The sequence below is a fragment of the Mustela lutreola genome, chromosome 16, assembly GCF_030435805.1.
Source record: "Mustela lutreola isolate mMusLut2 chromosome 16, mMusLut2.pri, whole genome shotgun sequence".
Classification (NCBI taxonomy): Eukaryota; Metazoa; Chordata; class Mammalia; order Carnivora; family Mustelidae; genus Mustela; species Mustela lutreola.
In genome coordinates this window covers 49054201-49076525 of record NC_081305.1, presented here as the reverse complement: position 1 = coordinate 49076525, position 22325 = coordinate 49054201, and the positions used below count along the sequence as shown (strand labels likewise).

Sequence of the window (22325 nt, the reverse complement as noted above, 5' to 3'; positions counted from 1 at the left end):
TAGCTCTCAGATAAGCCCGGGCTTTTTCCCTTCTCCGAAACTTCTGGTAAAACGACTGCTCCACGGAAGTGACGACTGAATAAATGACATTTCACAGACGCTGCGACCCTCTCCCACGAGCGTGTACCTAGCGTGCGCCGGTACCACTCACACCCAACGACGGTCCCGAACCGCACACGACGCCCGTCGTCCCGCCACCTGAGGGCCGAGCGCGGCACACGCGCAGGCGACGCGCACACCGGCTCGGGGACCCCAGACTGCAACGCGCCCCCTCGAGCACTAGGCGCCGCCACACGCGGGCACGCCCGCGCCCCGCCCACCTCGAAACTCCGTGAAATCCGGCCTTGAGGCTCGGCTGTCCCTTCGTGCCTGGAGACTACGTTTCCCAGAAGAGACTGCGGCGACGACCCACTCGCGAGGCAGCATCGGCGGTGCTTTGTGCGCCTGCGCCATCTTCCGGCTCCAGGCGGCGGGCCCGCCGATACCGAGGAGGAAACGCAGCCGGGGCTCCGCGGAGTGCGGCCACGGTGGCACCTGAACCCGGGGAGGCGGCAGGTGAGGGGCTTTGGAGCTTGCCAGGCGCACCGGGGTCCCTGCGGGAGCGGGCGCCACGGCCGGGCGGGTCTCGGGGCGGGGAAGAACCGGAACGTCTCGCCCCAGCGTCGATGTCCGGCTTTCCGGGCACTGGACTACATTTCCCGTCGGCCTCCGCGGCGCGCGCTCTACCCGAGCGCCCCCTTTCCGCGTCCAGGCTCATAGTCCCGGTGTCCGGACCCCTTATGTGGGTGTGAAGGGTCCCCGACTCCCAGAAATGCTGGTGGATATTTACAGCCTTTCCTACGCGTGCCTTTTCTTTCTTTCTTTCTTTTCTTTCTTTCTTTCTTCTTTCTTTCTTTCTACCTTCCTTCCTTCCTTTCTTTTTTTAAATGTGGAACAAAGTCTTGTTGCATGAGATTCTCAAACAGTTGCAAAGACCTCAGAGTATTGAGCGCGACTCTTTCAGAAGCCCATGCTTCAACTTGAGACCGTTTCAGATGATCCCGTACTTTTACAAGTTGTGTCCGACGGTGGGGAAATGGTTGAGTAAATCACGGGCCGCTCGTGTCATAAGATGTGATAAATCTGTTACAGATAATGTTCAGGCAGTGGTCACAATAAGAAAAAGGGTGTGTTACCTGTTCCGCAGCGATCAGTTCCTTCATTTACGTGTTTCCTAGAAGTAAATATTTGTAACGTGCCGGGCGCTGCTCTGCGTTTCTTTGTAGAACGCTGCTGGTTGTGTGACGAGCTTGCCAAGTGCTTGAATGACCTCGTTCTTCATACTTGGATTCTTTTTTCCAGTTCTGTTTTTAAGCCCATGTGCCAACAGGTGGGGCGTTTGACCTCTTTTGCAGAATGTTCTCATGTTGTGTAAAGACACCACTTGTTAACGTTTCCCCCACATCATTTTCGACAGTTGTCTGTGTTCCATCATGAGGCTCTGCCAACAGTGATTCAGCCAGCTGCCTACCTGTAGACTTTTATGTACTCATTTTTGTTTTGTTTTCCAGTAAATTTTGTGCACACAGCTTTGCTCACTGTTCGTCTCTGCGCAGGAGCGCATTTATGTGATGGTAATGGAGCCATCATATCTGCCCATTGCAACCACACTCCCTCTATGGGCTCAAGGCAGGGTCCACAAAGTGGTGTCCACCAGGCCTTAGGTAGGGCTGTAAGGTTCTTCGTTGTCGGGGGCAGCTATGTACATAATACGCAACATGGCGCTTGCGCCTGCGGCCAGGCAGAGGACCTGCACACCACCTGAAAGATGATTGGCTATGCCCAGAACAGGAAGCCCTTGGACACTGTGTGCTTTCTATCATGCTAAGCGTTGATCATGCTTCCTTTCACGTGTACAGTCTGCTGATTGTAGGAGAGGGGATATAAATAGGGGTAAACATCCGGGTAAGGGGAGAATAATAAAGATTTGCAAGCTTGTCAATCCGTGTATCCTGGTCGTTCTTGCTGGCGAGAGCCACACTTCGTGAATTTGGAAGTTGGGTAAGGAGCCAGGGAGGTGTTACACTGGGGACATGACACAGTTAAAGGGTCTGTTTCTGGGAAGGCTTCAGTGTGGGCTGGGCTGATGCCGGATTAGGCAGACTGTGCTCCCTGGCCTGAGGACAGCCTTGCTCGGCCTTGGGACACCATGTGGTCTTAGTCACTGCACCAGGACTGAGCATCCCCATCACAGATCTGCATCAGTAAGAAGGTGGGATTCCCTGGATATTTAGGGAAAGTGGGAAGAAAGGGCCACTGTCTCATTGCGACAGCTAAAGTTATGCTTCCTAGAGTTGGGTAAGGGCCACAGTGTTCCAACTCTAGTTTTTGTGGGGAGTGAGGGGGTAAAAAGGTGGGGACTTGTAACCATGGCATTCTGGGAGCTGTAGGGCAAGCTTGGCTTCTCATGTTTGCTCTTTCCTCCCCCAGCTCTGCCATCTCAGGACTCTGCCCTTCCCAAGAGAGGAACCAGGAGGAGGACCCATCAGCCCATGAAATTCTTAAAGTCATGTCCCTTGTGAGTTTTAAAATCATGTTAATATTTGCTTTGTTTATCTTGAAGCCTCCCACCTGGGTTTCATCCAAGAATCCTCTTCTCAGAGGTCCCCATTTTAGTGACTAAAAAGACCAGGCAGCGAATTTCCTCTCCCACTGCCCCCTCCACTCTGACCAACGCCCATGGGTTCATTCTGTGTAGCATTCCGTATCTTCTGATGGTGTGATGTTCTGCCAGGAGGCTAGATAAAGCAGAAACACATTTCCTTGATAAAATAAAAACCGAGGCTAGATGAAATGGAGATGAATGCTTATGAGGGATATGACATGGAAAAGCATGGGGATAGGTCTTTCTTGGTCTCAGTTTCAGTGTGAGGCACGATCTCCTGCTGTGGGAGGGATTGGTGATTGGGTGTGTAATTGAGGCTTAGCTGGGTATCTGTGGGGGATTAGATGCCAGATTTAAGGTCCGGTTTGAGGTCTGACAGGGCATTTGGGTCATTCTATAGCAGCTTCTTCAGCTTGAGAACGAGAAGGGTGCAGATGTGAGGGCATTGTGAGGTAACCTACCAGACGGATGAGTTTTTCAGAATCCTGATAGGCTGAGCTTGGAAGAGCCTTCAGAGGTCTGGTCCAAACTCTGCATCCAAAATAAGAGGATGGCTGAGTCATTTCGTCGCTTGATAGAAAATCGTACAGCTAATAAGAGTAATCTTCATTTACAATTTTTCTATAGGAAAAAAAAGCAGAATGCTTTGATATGTTTTAACATAATGATGACCCCTTTTTTTTTTTTAAGATTTTATTTATTTATTTGACAGAGAGAGATCACAAGTAGGCAGAGTGTCAGGCAGAGAGAGAGGAAGGGAAGCAGTTTCCCTGCTGAGCAGAGAGCCTGATGCGGGGCTCGATCCCAGGACCCTGAGATCATGACCTGAGCTGAAGGCAGAGGCTTTAACCCACTGAGCCACTCAGGCGCCCCTGATGAACCTATGTCTTCACCTAATTCTCAGTGTATATGAAAATCCTATTTTCCAAGCTAGAAAACATTTCTTTAATAAAACATTTGAGGGTAAGTCTATCAAAAATTGTTTTCTTTTGTTGTTATTGTACAAAAGTAGAAATTACAGGTCTCTTGTTGAGAATTTGTGGTACACCAAGGACAGAGTAGGCGATGTGGTCTGCTACACTGCTTGTCACAAGTGGGGAAACTCCCACTTGGTTGAATTTTAATTTTCCTCTCAGATCTGTGTACAGAGCTTGGGTTTGTAGGAAAAAAGGGATGCTCAAGAACATCTCGACGACACTGTTTTACTCATGCCCGCCCTCTCTGGTCACCTGCTCACACTGGAGGACTCCAGCCCCAACCTTCTTTTTCACCAGAACGCCCCATTCCTGCAAAAACCTCCTCCGTCTCCTCTCATCCTTCCAAGTAGCATTTCCTTGAAATATGCCAATAACACATCTGCCTGTTGTTTCAGGATTCAGACCTGTTCAGGGACGTGGCCGTAGTCTTCTCCCGAGAAGAATGGGAACGGCTGGCTCCCGCTCAGAGGGTTTTGTACAGAGACGTGATGCTGGAGACATATAGCAACCTGGTCTCACTGGGTAAGACGGCCTGGCCGGCTAGTTTCTGCGTTACCCTTGGCAGATCTGTTCCTTATCCATTTCCGGGGACCTGTTGAGTGGTCAAAGAGCAGCTACCTGGGCTGCTGCTGAATCTGCCCCCATCCTCGGGTGACTGTCACATCTTCCTCTGGGCTCTCCTGCGACCACCTCTTCTGCTCACTGATCAGGTCCTGGATCCGAGTTCCGGGGTCCCACATCATAGCCTGGTGACGTGGTTTTTTTCCCACCTCCAGGTCTTGCCATCTACAAACCTGACGTGATTTCCTTCTTGGAGCAAGGCAGAGAGCCCTGGCTGGTAGAGGAAGCAGCAGGAAGAAGCCGGTGTCCAGGTGAGTGAGGCCTGTGTGGGAAGACAGAAGCCACCACAGATAACCGTCTGGTGGGTGGACGAGAAAAGAGGACCTTTAAGTAGAACATTTTCCCTCCAAGATGCCAAACTCAGAGGCCAGGTGCCAGTTACCATCTTTGTAGCTTGTTGGCAGCATTTCACAAAAGTGGTTCTTCTTTTCTTCCTGAAACATTTCTGTGTATTTGGGTCATCGCTACTTCCTCATTAAACCTCCTTCAGCGTCCTTTGAGGGGATTTTCCCATTTTTTTAAAATATTGGAGCCCCCCCCCCCCCAGGGCTCATACTTGGTTGTCTTCTTTCCTGTTTATTTTTCTTTCCCGAGGATCTTCTCCATTACCATGCTGTAAATACTGTTTGTGCCTGTCTTGTCCAGTACAGAGCCACTGGCCCCATGTGGCTGTTGCACTTTAAATTAATTACCATTAAGTACATTGAAAAAGATCAGTACCTCAGTTGCCCTGCCACTGTTCAGAGGTTCAGTAGCCCGTCTGTGGCTTGTGCCCACCGTCTTGGACGGTGCAGACAAAGAACGTTTCCACCCTCGTCAGCTGCCTTCTCGTCATGCCCAATTAGTTTTCACTGGGGATTGAACTTAGTAAGTCCAGAAAGGAGTCCTTGATCCTCCCTAACAATTTTTCTTCCACACTCCAGTAATTGGATGCTCAATTCTTCTACTTGCTCAAGTCAAAAACTCTTAAAGCATTCTTGACTTTTCTTATTCGGTCTGTCAGCAAGTCCTTTTGACTCTACATTGATATAAGGCCAGAACTTAACCACTTCTCATCGATACCACTGGCACCATTCTGCCCACGGCGCCATCATCTCTGGCTAGGAATCCTGCAGTAGCCTCCTCCCCATCCCTCTGCTTCTGTCTTGGCCCACTACACTGTATTGTCCACACAGCAGCCAGAGGGAGCTCAAAACTTCAGTGCGGGTGTAGTGCATCTCTGCTCAAGACCTATTAGCAAATTCCCATCTCACTCAAGAGAAAATCTAGAATCGATTACCGCGGCCTCGAAGCCTCTATCTGCCATCCAATACAATAGCCACCAGCCACATGTGCTGTTTAAATTTTAACTTTAAAATTAAGTAAAATGTAACATTCCACTCCATGAAGCCTGTAGCCACATTTCTTTCTTTTTTTTTTTTTTCTAAAGATTTTATTTATCTATTTGACAGATGGAGATCACAAGTAGGCAGAGAAGCAGGCAGAGAGAGGAGGATGCAGTTTCCCTGCTGAGCAGAGAGCCCGATGTGGGGCTCGATCCCAGGACCCTGGGATCATGACCTGAGCTGAAGGCAGAGGCTTTAACCCACTGAGCCACCCAGGTGTCCCTGTAGCCACATTTCAAATGCTCCGTAGCCTTGAGTCGCTAGTAGCCTCGAGTCACCCCACCATATGAGGGTACCGTGGAACATTTTCAGCATCATAGAAAGTTCGTTGGTCTGTGTTGCTCTCTGATCGGCCTCCCGCTTCCTCTGGGATGTCCTCTCCTGCTTCTCTCCTTGTGGCTCATTCCGCTCCAGCCACACAAGCCTCTCCGCTCTTCTTTAATGTAGGAGCTGGCAAGTGTTTTCTTGTTTCAGGCCTCGTGGGCCCTGTGTGATCTCCATCAGGGCTGCTCCGCTCTGCTGCGGCAACCTGAGCACTCGGCCAAGGCTTTGAGGCTGAGAGCGCGTCCTGCCTCAGGGCTGCTCCCTTGCTCTTCCCTCTGCCTGGGGGGTTCTCGCTCTGGATGCAGGTCCTCAGTTTCCGCAGTGTTGACACAATGTGGTGGTGGCGGACGGGGGGCGGGCATCCAGTGGACGGTGGGGTGATGGCAGCCTCCGTGGCTTTTACTCACTAGTTGCTAGGAATCCTCTCCCTCTTCAGCTGTGACAGAAATGTTCCAGATACGGCCTGATGCCCCCCAGGGTCAAAGTCTTCCTTGACGGAGAACCAGAGTTCAAGTGTGACAACACGAGACCAAGAATGTGTTGTTGTTGACAAAGTTTCCACCAAAAACACTTTTAACCAAATGCAGTGTTCTGTCAGAGGATGTTGGGTGGGGAACGAGGAACCAAACGTTACGGACGCGGTGGGTTCATCCACACAGAGGTGGTAGTTGGCCCCTGGGAGCGAGCGAAGTGGGGTGCAGAGTGAGCATCAGGAAAGAAGATATGGGGGCGCCTGGGTGGCCCAGTGGGTTAAGCGTCTGCCTTCAGCTCGGGTAGTGATCCCAGGGTCCTGGGATTAAGGCCAGCATCCGGCTCCTTGCTTGCGGGGAGCCTGCCTCCCCCTCTGCCTGCCACTCCCCTGCTTGTGCGATCTCCCTCCCTCCCTCTCTCTTTCTCTCTCTCTCCTGCAAATAAATAAAATCTTCTAAAAAAAAAAAAAAGGAGAGAAGAAGAGAACAGATGTGCTACTTTTGTCATTCAGTCTGGCAGCACATGTTTGTTTGAGGGGCTGAGTTTTATTGACTTCTTTGATCTGTGGGTGTACATCATAATCAAAGAGGATGTCCCCCTTCGACATTGTACATGAGTCTCCTGTGATTTTTCCTAGCGCATTTGTGCTGCTGACAATGATCCCTGTGGGGTATCCTGCGTGCCAGACAGCATCTCTCAGTATCTTCCGGTGGTCATCCATTTATGCAAACAGCATCTGTTAACTAATATCTTTTTGCCACTAATCTGTATAGCCACCTTTATCATCCACTCTGTTAACCTCTGCATCTGTTTTTGGACTTCCTGTTCTGTCTCATTAATCTCTTCATCTGTGTGTCCAAAAGCAGTTTTCATTATTGAAGGTTTTGAGTATCTGGTAGACTAGTTCCTCCTCATTCTTATTTTTCTGAATATTCCTGGCTCTCCTCCTTTATTTTTCTATCTGAACTTTCAAATTAGAATACCGGTTTTAAAAAAATCATGCCGGGGCGCCTGGGTGGCTCAGTGGGTTAAAGCCTCTGCCTTCGACTCAGGTCATGATCCCAGGGTCCTGGGATCGAGCCCTGCATCAGGCTCTCTGCTCTGTGGAGGGTCTGCTTCCTCCTTTCTCTCTCTGCCTGCCTCCCTGCCTACTTGTGATCTCTTTCTGTCAAATAAATAAAATCTTTAAAAAAATAAATAAATAAAAATTAAAAAAAATAAATCATGCCATTATTCTTATTTGAGATCACAGTAAATTTACAGAATGAAGAGAAAACTTGTCTTTTTATTGATTTTTATCTCTTTAAGAACATGATGGGTTTTTCCCTTCATTTATGTCCACCTCCTGGTTGTCCTAAAGTTTTGTTAGTATGGATCTTGTACATGGGTTATTATATTTATTGCTGGGTATTATTTATTTATTGCTGTTTCTGGAAATGGGGCTCTTTCATCACTATTATAACCCAACCAGTTGCGTTTTTTATATGGCAGAAACCATTCACATCTTCAGATTAATTTTGTAGTTAACTCAACGTGCTGAATTTTCTTATTATTTATAACAGTTTTTCATATAATACTCTTGAGCTTTCCAAGTAATCAGTCACATCATCTGTAAATGATGATAATCTTTTTGCTTTTTATAGCTCTTGGGGTTTGTTTTTTTGTTTTTTTTGTTTTTTTTTTTTGCTCAACTAGAAAACTGATTATGTAGTACCTTGAACATTGTTAATGGGGGTAGTTTACATCCTAATCATGTTCTTGACCTTAGTAGGAAAGTTTTTTGTGTCTTTTCATTAAGCATAACATATCTAGGAATGAAAGAGAGATATTTTATTTGGTTAAAGAAGCATCTGCCTTTTCATATTAAATTTTCATTTTTTAACCTGTGAAGTCTGAGTTATGTGAATTGATTTCCTAATACTAAACTCCTAATACTGAACATTGAATCTAAACATTCAAATGTTGCATTTCTTGAGTCAGTTGTGGTAATTTATATTTTTAGCTGGAAAATTCTCTTTTTAATTTTTTAAAAAATACTGTAAAATACACATAAGAAAATTCACCTTTTAAACCATTTTAAAGAGAATAGTACAGGGGCACCTGGATGGCTTAGTGGGTGGCACATTTGACTCTTGATTTCGGCTCAGGACGAGATCTTGGGGTGGTGATTGAGCCCCATGTCGGTCTCCATGCTCAGCGCACAGTTTGCTTGCAATTCTCTCTCTCCCTTTGCCCCTCCCCCTACTTGTGCTCTCTAAAGGAATAAATAAAATCTTTAAAAATAAATACATAAGATAAAGGATATAGTACATTGGCATTGAGTACATTCAGAGTGTTGTGCAATGTCCCCATTATCTAGTTTCAGAATATTTTTATCACCCTGTGGTTCTCACCCCTTTGCTGCTGGCACACAGCTCTTAAACCCTTGTCGTCTCTGAGATACTAAGTGTCTCTTCTTATATGCTAATGAGATTACTGTGTTTGGGGACACCTGGATCACTTCAGGATGGGGGCTGGTTGAGAGCGAAACCAGTTCTGTAATTAGAAGGTTGAACTGTCAGCTCCATCCCCCAAACTCTGGAGGGACTGGAGTTTTGACTGAATCACCAAAGGGCAAGGATTTAATCAATCCTGCCTATGTAATGAAGCTTCCATTTTAAAAAGTCCCTAAAGTACAGTGTTTGGAGAGCTTCTGGGTTGGGGAACACATGGCAGTGCTGGGAGGGTGGTGTTTGGGATCTTCACACCCCTCGCCCTGTACCTTGTTCTCTGCATTTCTTTCATCTGACTGAGCCTGAGTTACACCCTTTGTAGTAACCTGGCAATCTAGTAAGTAAACCATTTCCTCAGTTCTGTAAGGCATTCTGTCAAATGATGGAACCCCAAGAGGGGTTGTGGGAACCTCCCATTTACTGGGGTGGTGTGAGGGGGGTAAAGGGAATAGTGGTGGTCTATAGCCTGAGCTCTTAACCTCTGGGATCTGATGCAGAGAGCCAGATCTCTGCAGCGAGCCAGTGTGAAAACAGACTTAATCTGTAGGACACCCAGTTGGTATCCACTAGAGTTGGAGGATTGCTTGGTGTGAGGGAGAAGCCCGCACACATTTTGTCACCAGAAGGATCAGAAGGGACATATGGGTAGTGGAGTTGTGTTGAGAGGTATGTCTTTCCTGAACACAGCCTACAGAAAGCCCCGTACTTACTTAGTCACTTCTGGTTGCCCTCTCCCCTCAGCCAGGCAACCTGTAATCTGCTTTCTATCTCCATGGAATTGCTTCTTATGGACATTTCACATAAATGGAATCATAGAATATGTGGCCTTTTGAGTCTGGCTTCTTCATTTAGCATCATGTCCTTTAAGGTTAATCTGTGTTGTAACATGTGGCAGGATTTCAGTGGACATTTAGGTGGCTTCTACCTCTTGGCTGCTGTGAATAATGTTGTAGTAAACATGGGTGTTGAGGTGTCTCTTTCAGATTCTCTCAATTCTTTGGGATATATACTCAAGTAGAATTTCTGTTTCATATGGTAATTCTATATTTAGAACACTCCATACTGTTTTTTTTTTTTTTAAGTTATTTCTTTTTTAGTAATCTACACCCAACATGGGGCTCAAACTCATGACCCTGAGATCAAGAGTTGCGTGTTCTTCTAAATGAGCCGGTAGGTGCCCCTCCATACTGTCGTTTTCTTTCCTTTCTTTATTTTTTCTTAAGATTTATTTATTTATTTTGAGAGAGCGAAAGTTTACGTGAGAGCTGGTCCTGAGGGAGAGAATCTTTCAAGCAGACCTCCTGCTGAGCAAGTTGGTCTTGATCCTGAGATCACAACCTGAGCCAAAAACCAAGTTGGACGCTTAGCCAACTGAGCCACCCAGGTGCCCCTCCATATTGTATCTATAGTGATGGCACCATTGACATTCCCACAATCAGCGCACAGTGGTTCCAGTTTCTCCAAATCCTCATCAATGCCTGTTGCTTTCTGTTTTGTTTTGATAGTGACCATCCTAATGGCTTTGTAGCCTTATCTTATTATAGTTTTGATTTGCATTTCTCTAATGATGAGTGATGCTGAGCATGTTTTCATATGCTTCTTTGCCATTTGTATACCTTTTTTGGAGAAATGTCTATTTAAGTCCTTTGCCAATTTTTGAATAGGGTAGTTATTTTGTTGTTCAATTGTAGGAGTTCTTCATAGATCCTGGATAGTAACCTGTTGTCAGATACATGATTTAGAAATATTTTCTCTTCTGAAGATATACCTTTTTTTTTTTTTTTTTTTTTACTTTTTTGACTGTTTCATTTGATGCATGAAAGCTTTTACATTTGAGGCAGTCTCATTTGTCGATTTTTGCTTTGTTACCTGGCCTTTAGTGCCATATCCAAGAAATCATTGCCAAATGCAATGTCATGACATTGCACATTCCCCCTATGCTTTCTTCTAGGAACTTCACATTTTTAGGTCTTACATTTAGGTATTTAATCCATTTTGAGTTAATTTTTTTATATGGTATAAGGTAAGGGTCCTGCTTCCTTCTTTTGCATGTGGATATCCAGTTTCTTCAGAACCATTTGTGGAAGAGACTGTCCTTTCCTCATTGTGTTGTCTTGGTTCCCTAGCATAGATCATTTGGCCATATGCATGGAGGTTTGTTTCTGGGCTCTCTATTCTGTTCCATTTGTCTATACATCTGGCCTTTATGTTAGTACCACACTGTGTTGATTACTGTGGCTTTGTGGTATATTTTGAAATTAGGAAGTGTGAGACCTCCAACTTTGTTCTTTTTCAAGATTATTTTGGCTGTTGGGATCCCTTCAGGTTCGTATGAGGAAGCTAAAATATCTTGATGCTGAGACTATATATGAGATTTTTAGACATATTTCTTCGGTTGTCCAAAACAGTGACACTAATGCTAAGTAATGAACTTTAAGGTACTCTGCCAGTTCCTGTCCATTAAGTTAACACAGAAGAGACCTCACTATTCTTGTTGTGATTTTGGAACTTAATAGGGAGCTGAACAGAAGCCAGAAGTCAGAAATTATGACTGTCAGTATTACCTTTGGATGCTTCCAACACAGTATATAGTTAGGGATGGCTTAATGTAGATGAGTGTGAAAGGGCTCATATAATAAACAACATCATACTTGGCCATAAATCAATACAACTGTGTCAGGTGTCTGTGATAGAAAAGTGGGAAAAGTGGTGTTCTGGAGAGAGGAGTGTTTTTAGTGGCCTGTCCTCAGAGACAGCCAGGGTTTTTCCCCATATTGCCCAAAAAGCAATTTTTTGCCTTACTTTAATTCCTAAAACCAAATTCCCATTTGGGCATAGGTAAGCGTTCTCAGACTTGTCTTCTATTTCTGCCAGGCTGGCTTTAATGGCCCTTGTTCCACTGCGATCTTCCAGCTGTCATTTATAGGTTGGCAGGCGGATGTTGCTCATTGTTGAGTAGGTCAGCCACTAATTCACGAGTTGCCATCATCATGGCCGATTCGAAGTCTGTCTCACTGGAGTTGTCAGAGCACAGTGAATAAACCCAGAACCTTCCTTCTGAACAACCACACATGGTGTCTGAAAAAAAATATCTATACTTTGTGTCTTCTTCACATAGTCTTGTTCTTACAACTTCATGTGGACGCATTGGGGTTATAGTACGAGGTTGTGAGATGACACCAGCGTCATTCCCACAAACTGATATTTCTTTCATAGACTCTTCATCATGTTTCATTGTCAAACTAATTTTTTATTCTAGCAGTTTTTCCTTAATACTTTCACAGATAACCAAGTGAATAGTGTTCTGTGATATGCCACTGTATGAAGCAGACCTGTTCCTATAAAGTATTCTTTAGTCCTCTGTCTATTGCACTTTTTTTTTCTTTTTAAGATCTTATTTATTTATTTGGCAGAGAGCACAAGCAGAGGGGGCGGCAGGCGGAGGGTGAAGCAGTCTCCCTGCTGAGCAGAGAGCCCGATGCAGGACTCCATCCCAGGACCCTGGGGTCACGACCCGAGCTGAAGGCAGACGCGTAACTGGCTGAGCCCCCCTGGGTACCCCTGTCTACTACACTTCATAAGCACATTCAAAAGCACCCATTTGCTCTCCCCACAGTTCCTTGCATTAAGCTATAACTAATTCTTTATTAGCCAAATGGGAACGGTTGCTGTGATTACATAAAACAGGCCACTGCAGCTGAAACCACGTCATAGTTAAAACCAGGATCGAGTACACCATTTGACTTTTCCTTGTAGTCAGAATAGGCAGCAAAGAATGTTGCTCCAAAGAACTCGCCCCATTAAGTTGTGGCCTGATCCTCTAAACAAGGAATAGAGCCCTTCTTTTTCCGGGGTCACATTTAGGCAATGGAAAGGTCCTGGAGAGGCTGGTTTAGTAGACCACCAGGTCTAAGCCATGGTATTCAGTTGAACTTCAGAGATAGAAAGCATCACAGCAGGACACCACAGCTGTGTTACTGTAGCTCCCGGTAAAGAGGTGAGACCAGCCTCCCTGTCCTACCACTTCCCCGCCCAAGCAGATGTGCCATCGTGTACCCCTGGCCAGATGAAGATCCAGCCACCCTTCCCCATCATTTTTTAAAATCTCTTTATGGAGGTATAATTTATAGTCAATAAAATGCATACATTCTAAGTACAATATTTTGATGAGTTTGGACTCATCTGTGCACTTGCATAACTGTAACCACAGACTAGAGAACACAGTCACTACCCTGAAAAGTTCCTTTGTGCACCTACACACGACTGCTCATTTTCCTAGCCCCAGGCACCCAGTGATTTCGTCTGTTACTCTAGATTGTATGTGTTTTCCAGGGGTTCATAGAAACATTCTTTTTTTTTTTTTTTAAGATTTTTTAAAAGATTTTATCTCTTTATTTGACAGACCAGCGAGAGAGGGAACACAAGCAGGGGGAGTGGGAGAGGGAGAAGCAGGCTCCCTGCCGAGCAGGGAGCCCGATGTGGGACTCGATCCCAGGACCCTGGGATCATGACCTGAGCTGAAGGCAGGTGCTTAACGGACTGAGCCACCCAGATGCCCTGAAACATTCATTTTTTAAAAAAACATGGTCGCTAACATTTTAGATCTACTCTTATAACCTCCCTCTGACTACTTCATCTCAATTTATCTTATTTCCTCTGTCTCTGTTCTACTTATCCATTTTCTAATTGCCCAGCCACATTCAAGGGTTTATAGGTAGAATCATGGGTTTAAGTTTTCTGGTTTTCACTACAGAAGTTCCTTTTTCTGGAAATGGGGAGAAAACCAAATACTTGTTTTTTGTTTTTTGTTTTTTCTGTTTTTACAGTCTTGGAGTCCAAGTTTGATAGCCAGGCATCCTCCCCAGAGCAGCACATTTATGAAATGCAGTTACCACAGTGGGAGATAATGGAAAGCCTTACAAGTTACGGACTTGAGTGCTCGAGGTTTCAAGATGATTGGGAATGCAGAAGCCAGTTTGATGGACAACAGGGAAATGCAGATGGACAGCTGAGTCAAATGGCGATCAGTCGTGAAGAAATACCTACTTTAAACCAAGAAACATCCTTTCCTTTTTATCAGAAAATTCATCCTGAAGAAAAACCTTATGGATATAACAAATGTAGAAAAGACTTCTGGCAGGAAGACTTCCTTATTAATCATCAAGACATTCATGCTAATGAGAAACCCTATAAATGTAAGGAATGTGGCAAGGCCTTTAAATATGGCTCACGACTAATTCAACATGAGAATATTCATTCTGGCAAGAAGCCCTATGAATGTAATGAATGTGGAAAGGCCTTCAATTCCGGCTCAAATTTCATACAACATCAGAGAGTTCATACTGGTGAGAAACCTTATGAATGTAAGGATTGTGCAAAGGCCTTTAGCCGAAGCTCACAGCTGATTGAACATCAGCGAATTCATACTGGTGAGAAGCCCTATCAATGTAAGGAATGTGGCAAGGCCTTCAACAGGATCTCACATCTTAAAGTACATTTTAGAATTCATACTGGTGAAAAACCCTATGCATGCAAGGAGTGTGGGAAGACCTTTAGTCATCGGTCTCAGCTGATTCAACATCAGACTATTCATACGGGCAAGAAACTCTATGAATGTAAGGAATGTGGGAAGGCCTTTAACCAAGGCTCAACGCTTATTAGACATCAGAGAATCCATACTGGCGAGAAACCCTATGACTGCAAGGCGTGTGGGAAGGCCTTCAGGGTGAGCTCACAGCTTAAGCAACATCAGAGAATTCACACCGGAGAGAAACCCTACCAATGCAGGGTCTGCGGTAGGGCTTTCAAACGGGTCTCACATCTTACTGTACATTACAGAATTCATACGGGTGAGAAGCCGTATGAGTGTAAGGAATGTGGGAAGGCCTTCAGTCACTGCTCACAACTGATTCAGCATCAAGGGATCCATACTGAGGGAAAGTCCTGTGAATATAAGGGACTTGGGAGGACTTTACATTGCGATTCAACTGCTGGTCAACATCAGAGAATGCATAAGAAGGAAACCCAAAGGAATATAATAAATGTAGAAAAGCCTTCCATCAGCACTTACCCTTTACTAATCATCAGAGAGTTGATGTTAGCAAGCAGCCATATCAGTGGAAGCAATGGGGAGAGCCCATTAGCTTAGGCAAGGCCCAACTTACTCCTTAAATTTTGGAGAAAGACTTGAAAAATGTACTGCAAATGGGAATGCCTTCATTCAAGCTGTCCTTTATCCTGAGTCGTAATGTTCATAATGAAAAATTTTATGGTTATAAATTGTTTAGACCATGATTATTAAAGAAGCAAGGAAAGGTTGAAAAAGATTTTGTCCCTAACATATTACAGGATCACATTTATTAACCACACTGTAATAATTTTAACAACAGCCAAAAGTTTGTTTTTTTTAAAAGATTTTATTTATTCATCTGTCAGAGTGAGTGAGCACAGGCAGAGGGAGAAGCAGGCTCCCCGCTGAGCAAGGAATCCAATGCAGGACTTGATCCCAAGACCCTGGGATAATGACCTGAGCCGGACACAGATGCTTAACCGACTGAGCCACCGAGACATCCCAACAACAGCCAGAAGTTTTAATTTTCTTGGCGATTAGAAAGAAAACCCAGCCAAATTACTCTTGGGTTCAACTTTTTTTTTTTTTAAAGTAGGCACCACACCCAATGTGCACCTCAAACTCATGACCCTGAGATCAAGAGTCACATGCTCTACTGACTAAGCCAGCCAGATACCCCATTACTCTTGGGTTAATAAAGAAATAAATCATGCAAGTTATCATGCATGATAATGAAAAGAACTATCACTGAGAGATTTACATTCCAGGAGTTGTAGGATGTGGACAAAGTTACTCAGAAGAATTTGTATGGTTTTTAAATGCATGCAAAGCATGAAAACCTGAAAGATTATCCTCAAATATATTAAATGTACTATTCAAGAAGCCAGAAAAGACAGTCCCAAACACTAAGGCAATGAAAGAACAAATTGGTACAAAATAAAAATAATGAAATTAGAAACTGGTTATCTTACAATAATCTCAGTTTTTATTTCTCCCTGACCCAAGAATAAACAAAATTTAAGCTAGTACTTCTCGATTTCCATGTTTTAAATTATCTTTCATCACTTCCGTCACAAACAGAAGGGGCTTGTTGGCTACATAGCACCCGTACCTGATTCCCCTTCCTTACTGGCAGCATCTGTGTCTTGCCTTATACTCTGATGCTATCAGATGTTAACTTTTCAGCTTCTTATGCAGCTCAGGATGGCCTGTATGTTCCAGGGATCTGTAGGGACTTGTGAAGAATTTCCTCATTCAGAAGACAGATCTATTAGGAAGACTCCCTCTCCCCTTTTCTGCTTTTAAATATTCTCCTGTGAAAGCATAATGCCCGGAGCTGTTGAAGCCATGTTGGAACCAAAAGGAGAAAACTGAATAGCTCAGAGGAGCTGACCCAGAGCCACCAGGCCAATTTTGGAACTCTCTGTGAAGCCTTGTTACGTTTAAAAAGAAAAGAAACCTTTATTGCTGAAATTACTTTTAGTTGTTTTGTAAACATGTAGCCAAAACCATCCTAAATTATGTAACTTCAAATTTTATTTTACTATGATTGGTAAATGTGGCCTGAAAATATCTACTTTGAATTTGACATTTCTCTTGGTGGCTAGATATAGGATGGATTTTTGTATATCTTCTGTAACATTGAAAAAGAGTATATATTCTACTTTTCTTGGTTATAAGATTCTGTTTAAGCCAGTGGACTATAATGATAAAATCCTCCAGCTTCTTACATAATTTGGTACACTGGATCAGAATTTCCTAAAATGAATTTCTTAAACCCAAATCTTGAATTTTCAGAGATTTTTACTTTTTAATTTATGTTGCTGGATTTTTAAAGACCTGCAACTTGACCCCTATTGATGAATTGTAGCTTTTATCATTATGTAATATCCTACTCTGCCATGTGTAGGGGTTGACAAACCAAATCTGGCCTGCTGCCTGTTTTATAAATAAAGCTTTATTGGAACCCAGCCATGCTCATTTATTACACATGGTCTACTGCTTTTGCACTACCAACAGCAGAACTGAGTGGTTGCAACAAAGACTATAACCACAAAGTCTATATTGACTGGCCTTCAAATAAAAAGTTTGTCAACCCTTTGGCGTTTTATTTCCATACTGGGTAACACCCTAATAATGATTTGTCTTTGTTCACCTGGTATATTTTTGCTCATCCCTTTATTTTCAACCCCTGTCATTTCAGTTATTTCTTAAAACTGAAAAAAAGAAACAGCTGACTTTTTAAAATACAAAGTATGATTTTTCTTTTGGTGTCAAATTCGCCTTTAAAAAAAGATTTTATTTATTTATTTGACAGGTCACAAATAGGCAGAGAGGCAGGCAGAAAGGAAGAGGAAGCAGGCTCCCTGCTGAGCAGAGAGCCCAATGTGGGGCTTGATCCCAGGACCCTGGAACCATGACCTGAGCCAAAGGCAGAGGCTTTAACCCACTGAGCCACCCAGGCGCCCCTAAAATTCACATTTTGATGTAATTCAACTTCATCTCTTTCATTTTATATTGTATGTCCTATTTGTGTTATTTTGGTCTTTTCCTTTCCTTATGTTGGCTGGTTATTTCCCCTTTTGCTAAGTTGGAATGTCCCGCGGTGCTTAGGTAGTGGTTATCTCCCTTTTATCATCTTTTTCTTTTCTTCTTCTCCTTCTTCTCCTTCTTCTTCTTCTTTCTTCTGTCTTCTTTCTTCTTTCTTCTTCAGGTTATTTATTTGAGAGAGGGAAAGGGTCAGAGGGAGAAGCAGACTCATACAGGACTCAATCCCAGGACTCTAGGAACATGAGCTGAGCTGAAGGCAGTCGCATAACCAACTGACCCACCCAGGTGCCCTTCTCCCCATTCTTAATCATTATTTGGGCAGAATGAAAGCAGTATTAAACCTCCTCACCAATCATTAATTGCCTTTGCCACTCTCCTTCAAGAAGAGAACACTCTTGCTTTCTTTTTCCTTTCCTTCACAGCTCATTCTTTCACATTTCCTCCATTTCACTAACAAATTGAATCTGAAGCTTTTAGTTTTGCTCTTATGTCATTTATTTGATGCCTACATTACTTTCTGCCAGACCCACTCATGATATCCATTTCAACTTAAATATACTCAGGTAGGGGTGCCTCGATGGTTTAGTCAGTTAAGCTTCTGCCTTCGGCTCAGATTATGATCTCGGGGTCCTGGGATCGAGCCCCACATTGGGCTCTCTGCTCAGCCGGGATTCTGCTTCTCCCTCTCCCTCTGTGCTCCCATGCTCTCTGTCTCAAATAAATAAAATCTTTTTATTTATTTATTAAACTTTTAAAATTTTTGTTTGACAGTACAAGTAGGGGGAGCAGCAGAGGGAGAGAGAGAAGAAGCAGGCTCCCCACTGAGCAGGGAGCCTGATGTGGTACTCAATGCCAGGACCCTGAGATCATGACCTGAGTGGACGGCAGATGATCAACCTACTGAGCCACCCAGGTGTCCCAAGAATTAAAATTATAATCATGGGGGTGCCTGGGTGGCTCAGTGGGTTAAAGCCTCTGTCTTCAGCTCAGGTCATGATCCCAAGGTTCTGGGATCAAGCCCTGCATTGGGCTCTCTGCTCAGCAGGGAGCCTGCTTCCTCCTCTCTCTCTGCCTGCCTCTCTGCCTACTTGTGATCTCTGCCTGTCAAATAAATAAATAAAATCTCTAAAATAGTTATAAGCATGCAGGGCAAGTAACATGGGAGGAGCAGAATTTGGGAATGGGGTATGTGTTCGAAGTCTGTCCAAAATGCTCAGTATTTTCATGAACATTGGAAGGCAGACACGAGATGAGAGAAGAAGAGAATTGCAACCTGTTCTGGAAGGCAAGTCTGACCGTTCATGTTTTCTTTCCTCCTTGGTTCTGCCTTCTCAGGACTCACCCTTCCCCAGGAGAGGAACCTGGAGGAGGACTCAATGGTCCTTGCTATTCTGAAAGCCATGGCCTAGGTAAGTCATGCTTTCTTTTTCCTTCCTCAAACTGTGCTTATTTTATATGAATGTAGGAAAATTTTTTGGAATTTCCTGCCTAAGTTTCACCCTATGCACAGAAGGATCAAATAACCCTAAGTTCTCGCTAAGAATCCCTCTCTCTCTGACCTGGGTTTGTGTGTTCGCATCTCGTGTGGACTCAGTTCTGCAGGAGACTCGATGGACCAGAAATGCGTTGCTTGGGTAAAATGTGAAAGACTCCTATGTGAAATATGATTTAATGGACTAATCAGTGTTTAAAGAAACCACACATAATAATGCTTTAGTGTTAATCTCAGACCAGGGTTTCCCAGTTAGACAGGATGGACAGTGGTGGTGGTGGTCTCTGCTGTGGTCCGAATATGTTCTTCCAATCCATATGTGATGGTATTTATGTGACTAGGTCAGGACAAATGGGATTAATGTCCCTATAAAAGAGTCTTAGAGAGATCCCTTACCCTCTTCCACCATGTGAGGATGTAATGTGAAGTTGGTCATCTGCAACTTGTGAGAGGGCCTTCACCAGAGCTCAGTGCTGCTGCCACCTTGATCTTGGACTTCCAGGCTCCAGAACTGCGAAAAACAAACTTCTGTGGTAAACAAGCCATCCAAACTGGGGTACATTGTTACAGAAACCCGAACAGACTAAGATGGGTCTCAGCCTCAGGATGTAGTGACAGTGCTTTTTCAGACCTTTTGGATTGGGGGTGGCATTGGGAATTTGGTTATAGAGACATTGCCCTGCAGTTCCTCCAGATGGATGCCTGACCCAAGGTCGGATTTGATGTTGAGCTACATGTGTGGGTCGTGGGCCACATCTGTGTGAGCCTGGATTACCCACCCCATGTGCATCCTATTGTGCAGGGACAAGGGAAAAGCACACTTGTGGATGGGCTAGGTGAGACTAGCCAGAGTGTGCGAGCAGAGCTAGGAAAGTCCCTAAAGATCTCGTGTTCAACCTCAAGGGCCCCCAAATAAAAGAAAGGTTGAGCCCCTTAGTGCAAATGTCATGGGAAAGTGTGCAGCAAGTGAAAATAAATCTGGATTAAACAAGTTGACCTAGTAAGGAAAGGTAGCTTTCAGACAATGATAAACCCGACTCTTCAATGTATTTTATTATTTTTTTTAAGATTTTATTTATTTATTTGACAGATCACAAGTAGGCAGAGAGGCAGGCAGAGAGAGAGGGGGGCGGGGAGCAGGCTCCCCGGCAAGCAGAGAGCCTGATGCAGGGCTCGATCCCAGAACCCCGAGATCATGAGCTGAGCTGAAGACAGAGACCCTAACCCACTGAGCCTCCCAGGTGCCCCTCTTCAATGTATTTTAAAATAATTCACCACTCGTAATTCCTAACAGACTCTGTTAACCATTTTGCAATGATTCTATGAAAAAAATGCTTCTCTTGCTCAGGATTTCTCAAGCTCAGTACTAATGATATTTAAGGCTTGTAGTTCGTGGCTGTGCTATCTTATAGATTGGTGAATGGTCAGCAGCATCTCTGGTCTCTACCCACTCAGTGTCAGCAACATCCCCATCCTCATGGTGCTAAGCAGAAGGGCTGCAGGTGTTGCCAGCTGCCTTCTGGGGTTGCGGAATTGCCCCTGAGAACCATTTCTCCCGTTTGGATTTTCTCGAAACATTATGAAACCATGCAAACTCTTAAAAATACATCAATGTTCCCATATTCGCTCTCTAATTTCCGAGCAGAAGGAATAAAGACAATTCAGACATATTAGGAAGTTGTGCATTGAACTTATATAGTTTAATTTATTGGGGAAGCATTGAACTTGAGGTCTTTTTGTTCTTTAAAGTGTCTTTCGATGGACATATCTCCCTTGATGAAGGAAGTTGTGCTGCTCTCAACAGAAACACCAAGTATGGACCCTTCCCTTGAATTGCCACAGTTGCCTTACTGTGCTCGCCAGCCTCAGCTCTGCCATGTCCGTTTCCGTCCTTCTATTTTTCTAGTCATAAATATTTACTTCAATGGCACACATTCTCGGTTTGTTGTTTCAAGGGTCAGTGATGTATAGTGATGTGGCAACAGTCTTCTCAGGTTGAGGGGGGCAGGCCGGACCCTGCTAGGATTTGTGCAGAGACGGAATGCTGGAGAACTTAAGCAACTTCATCTCTAGGTAAGATGTTAGGACCCCGGAAGGGTGTAATTTGTCTACTGGAGTATCTGCTGCCTTTGGTGTGAATTTCTGAGGTGCCTTTCAAGACTCTGGTTGAATTTCCACTCTGCTCTCAATGAGATTGTACTGAACGGGGATGTATAGTTCTGTAGGATAACACCTAAAGAAGCTTCTTCTCCATTACAAAAATGACTTCCTTCTCTTCTCTAGCCTTATTTTCTGGTAACCAGGAACTGGAAATTAATACTGAGACACCTCCTTTGTGACTCTGCTGCATTTCTTCTTGGGTACACAGGATTTTCTATTTCTAAGCCCAATGTGATCTCCTTATTGGAACAATGGAATGAATCCTGGTTGGCAGAAAGAGATGTAATGGGAAGCCCATGCCAGGTGAGTGACGGATTATTAAGAAGGGTGGTGGCGCTGTAGGTCAAGGACCAGAAGGTGAAGGGGATGGACTCCTTTTGGGAAGATGCCTGGAAAGGTCCTCTCAGAGTCCCTGGTGTTCAGAACAGAGTATTACTCCTATCAGCGTGAGCTCCTGGAGGGGCCTCTCTTGTACTCACATACACCACTCCCCGAGCCTGTCTCCATTGAAAGTGAAAGGTGCTTTCTTTAAGTATGACTTTATGTACCCAGGGAACATTATTTCTTCCCAGCTTCTCCCCTATTCTTTTTTTTAATAGTTGAGTAATTATTTCCATCTAAAACTATGTTTCCAAAAATAACTTATTTTGGTTACTGCCCAATGATTTTTTTTCTTTGACATGTTTTTCCAGATTCAGATTTTGTACATTCTTTCACCCTTTCTCTTTTTAGACAGAGGGGAAGGGGCAGAGGGAGGGAGAATCTTAAGCAGGTTCCATACCCAGGGTAGAGTCTGACACAGGGCTCAGTGTCACAACCCTGAGATCATGACCTGAGCTGGAGTCAAGAGTTGGATGCTTAACCAATTGAGCCACCCAGCCAACCCACTCTAATCTTTCTTTTTTAAAAAATTATTGTTGGTATTATCATATACCTTATCTCTTAAAAAATATTTTATTTATTGAGAGAGAATGAGAGACAGAGCATGGGGGTGGGGGAGGGTCAGAGGGAGAAGCAGACTCCTCGCTGAGCAGGGAGCCTGATGCGGGACTCGGTTCTGGGACTCCAGGATTGTGACCTGAGCTGAAGGCAGTCGCTTAACGAACTAAGCCACGTTTTCTCATTTTCCATTTTGAGTA

General features: G+C 44.3%; 1 protein-coding gene across 1 annotated transcript; it reads left to right on the top strand.

The window, feature by feature from the left end:
- On the top strand, window positions 1-14619 carry ZNF582 (zinc finger protein 582). Its single transcript, XM_059152442.1, is given in 6 exon segments — window positions 1-555; window positions 2470-2557; window positions 4017-4143; window positions 4398-4493; window positions 13741-14411; window positions 14413-14619. Coding segments are annotated over 5 exon segments (978 nt in total). The 5' UTR covers window positions 1-555; window positions 2470-2548; the 3' UTR covers window positions 14488-14619.
- The last annotated feature ends 7706 nt before the right edge of the window (window positions 14620-22325 follow it).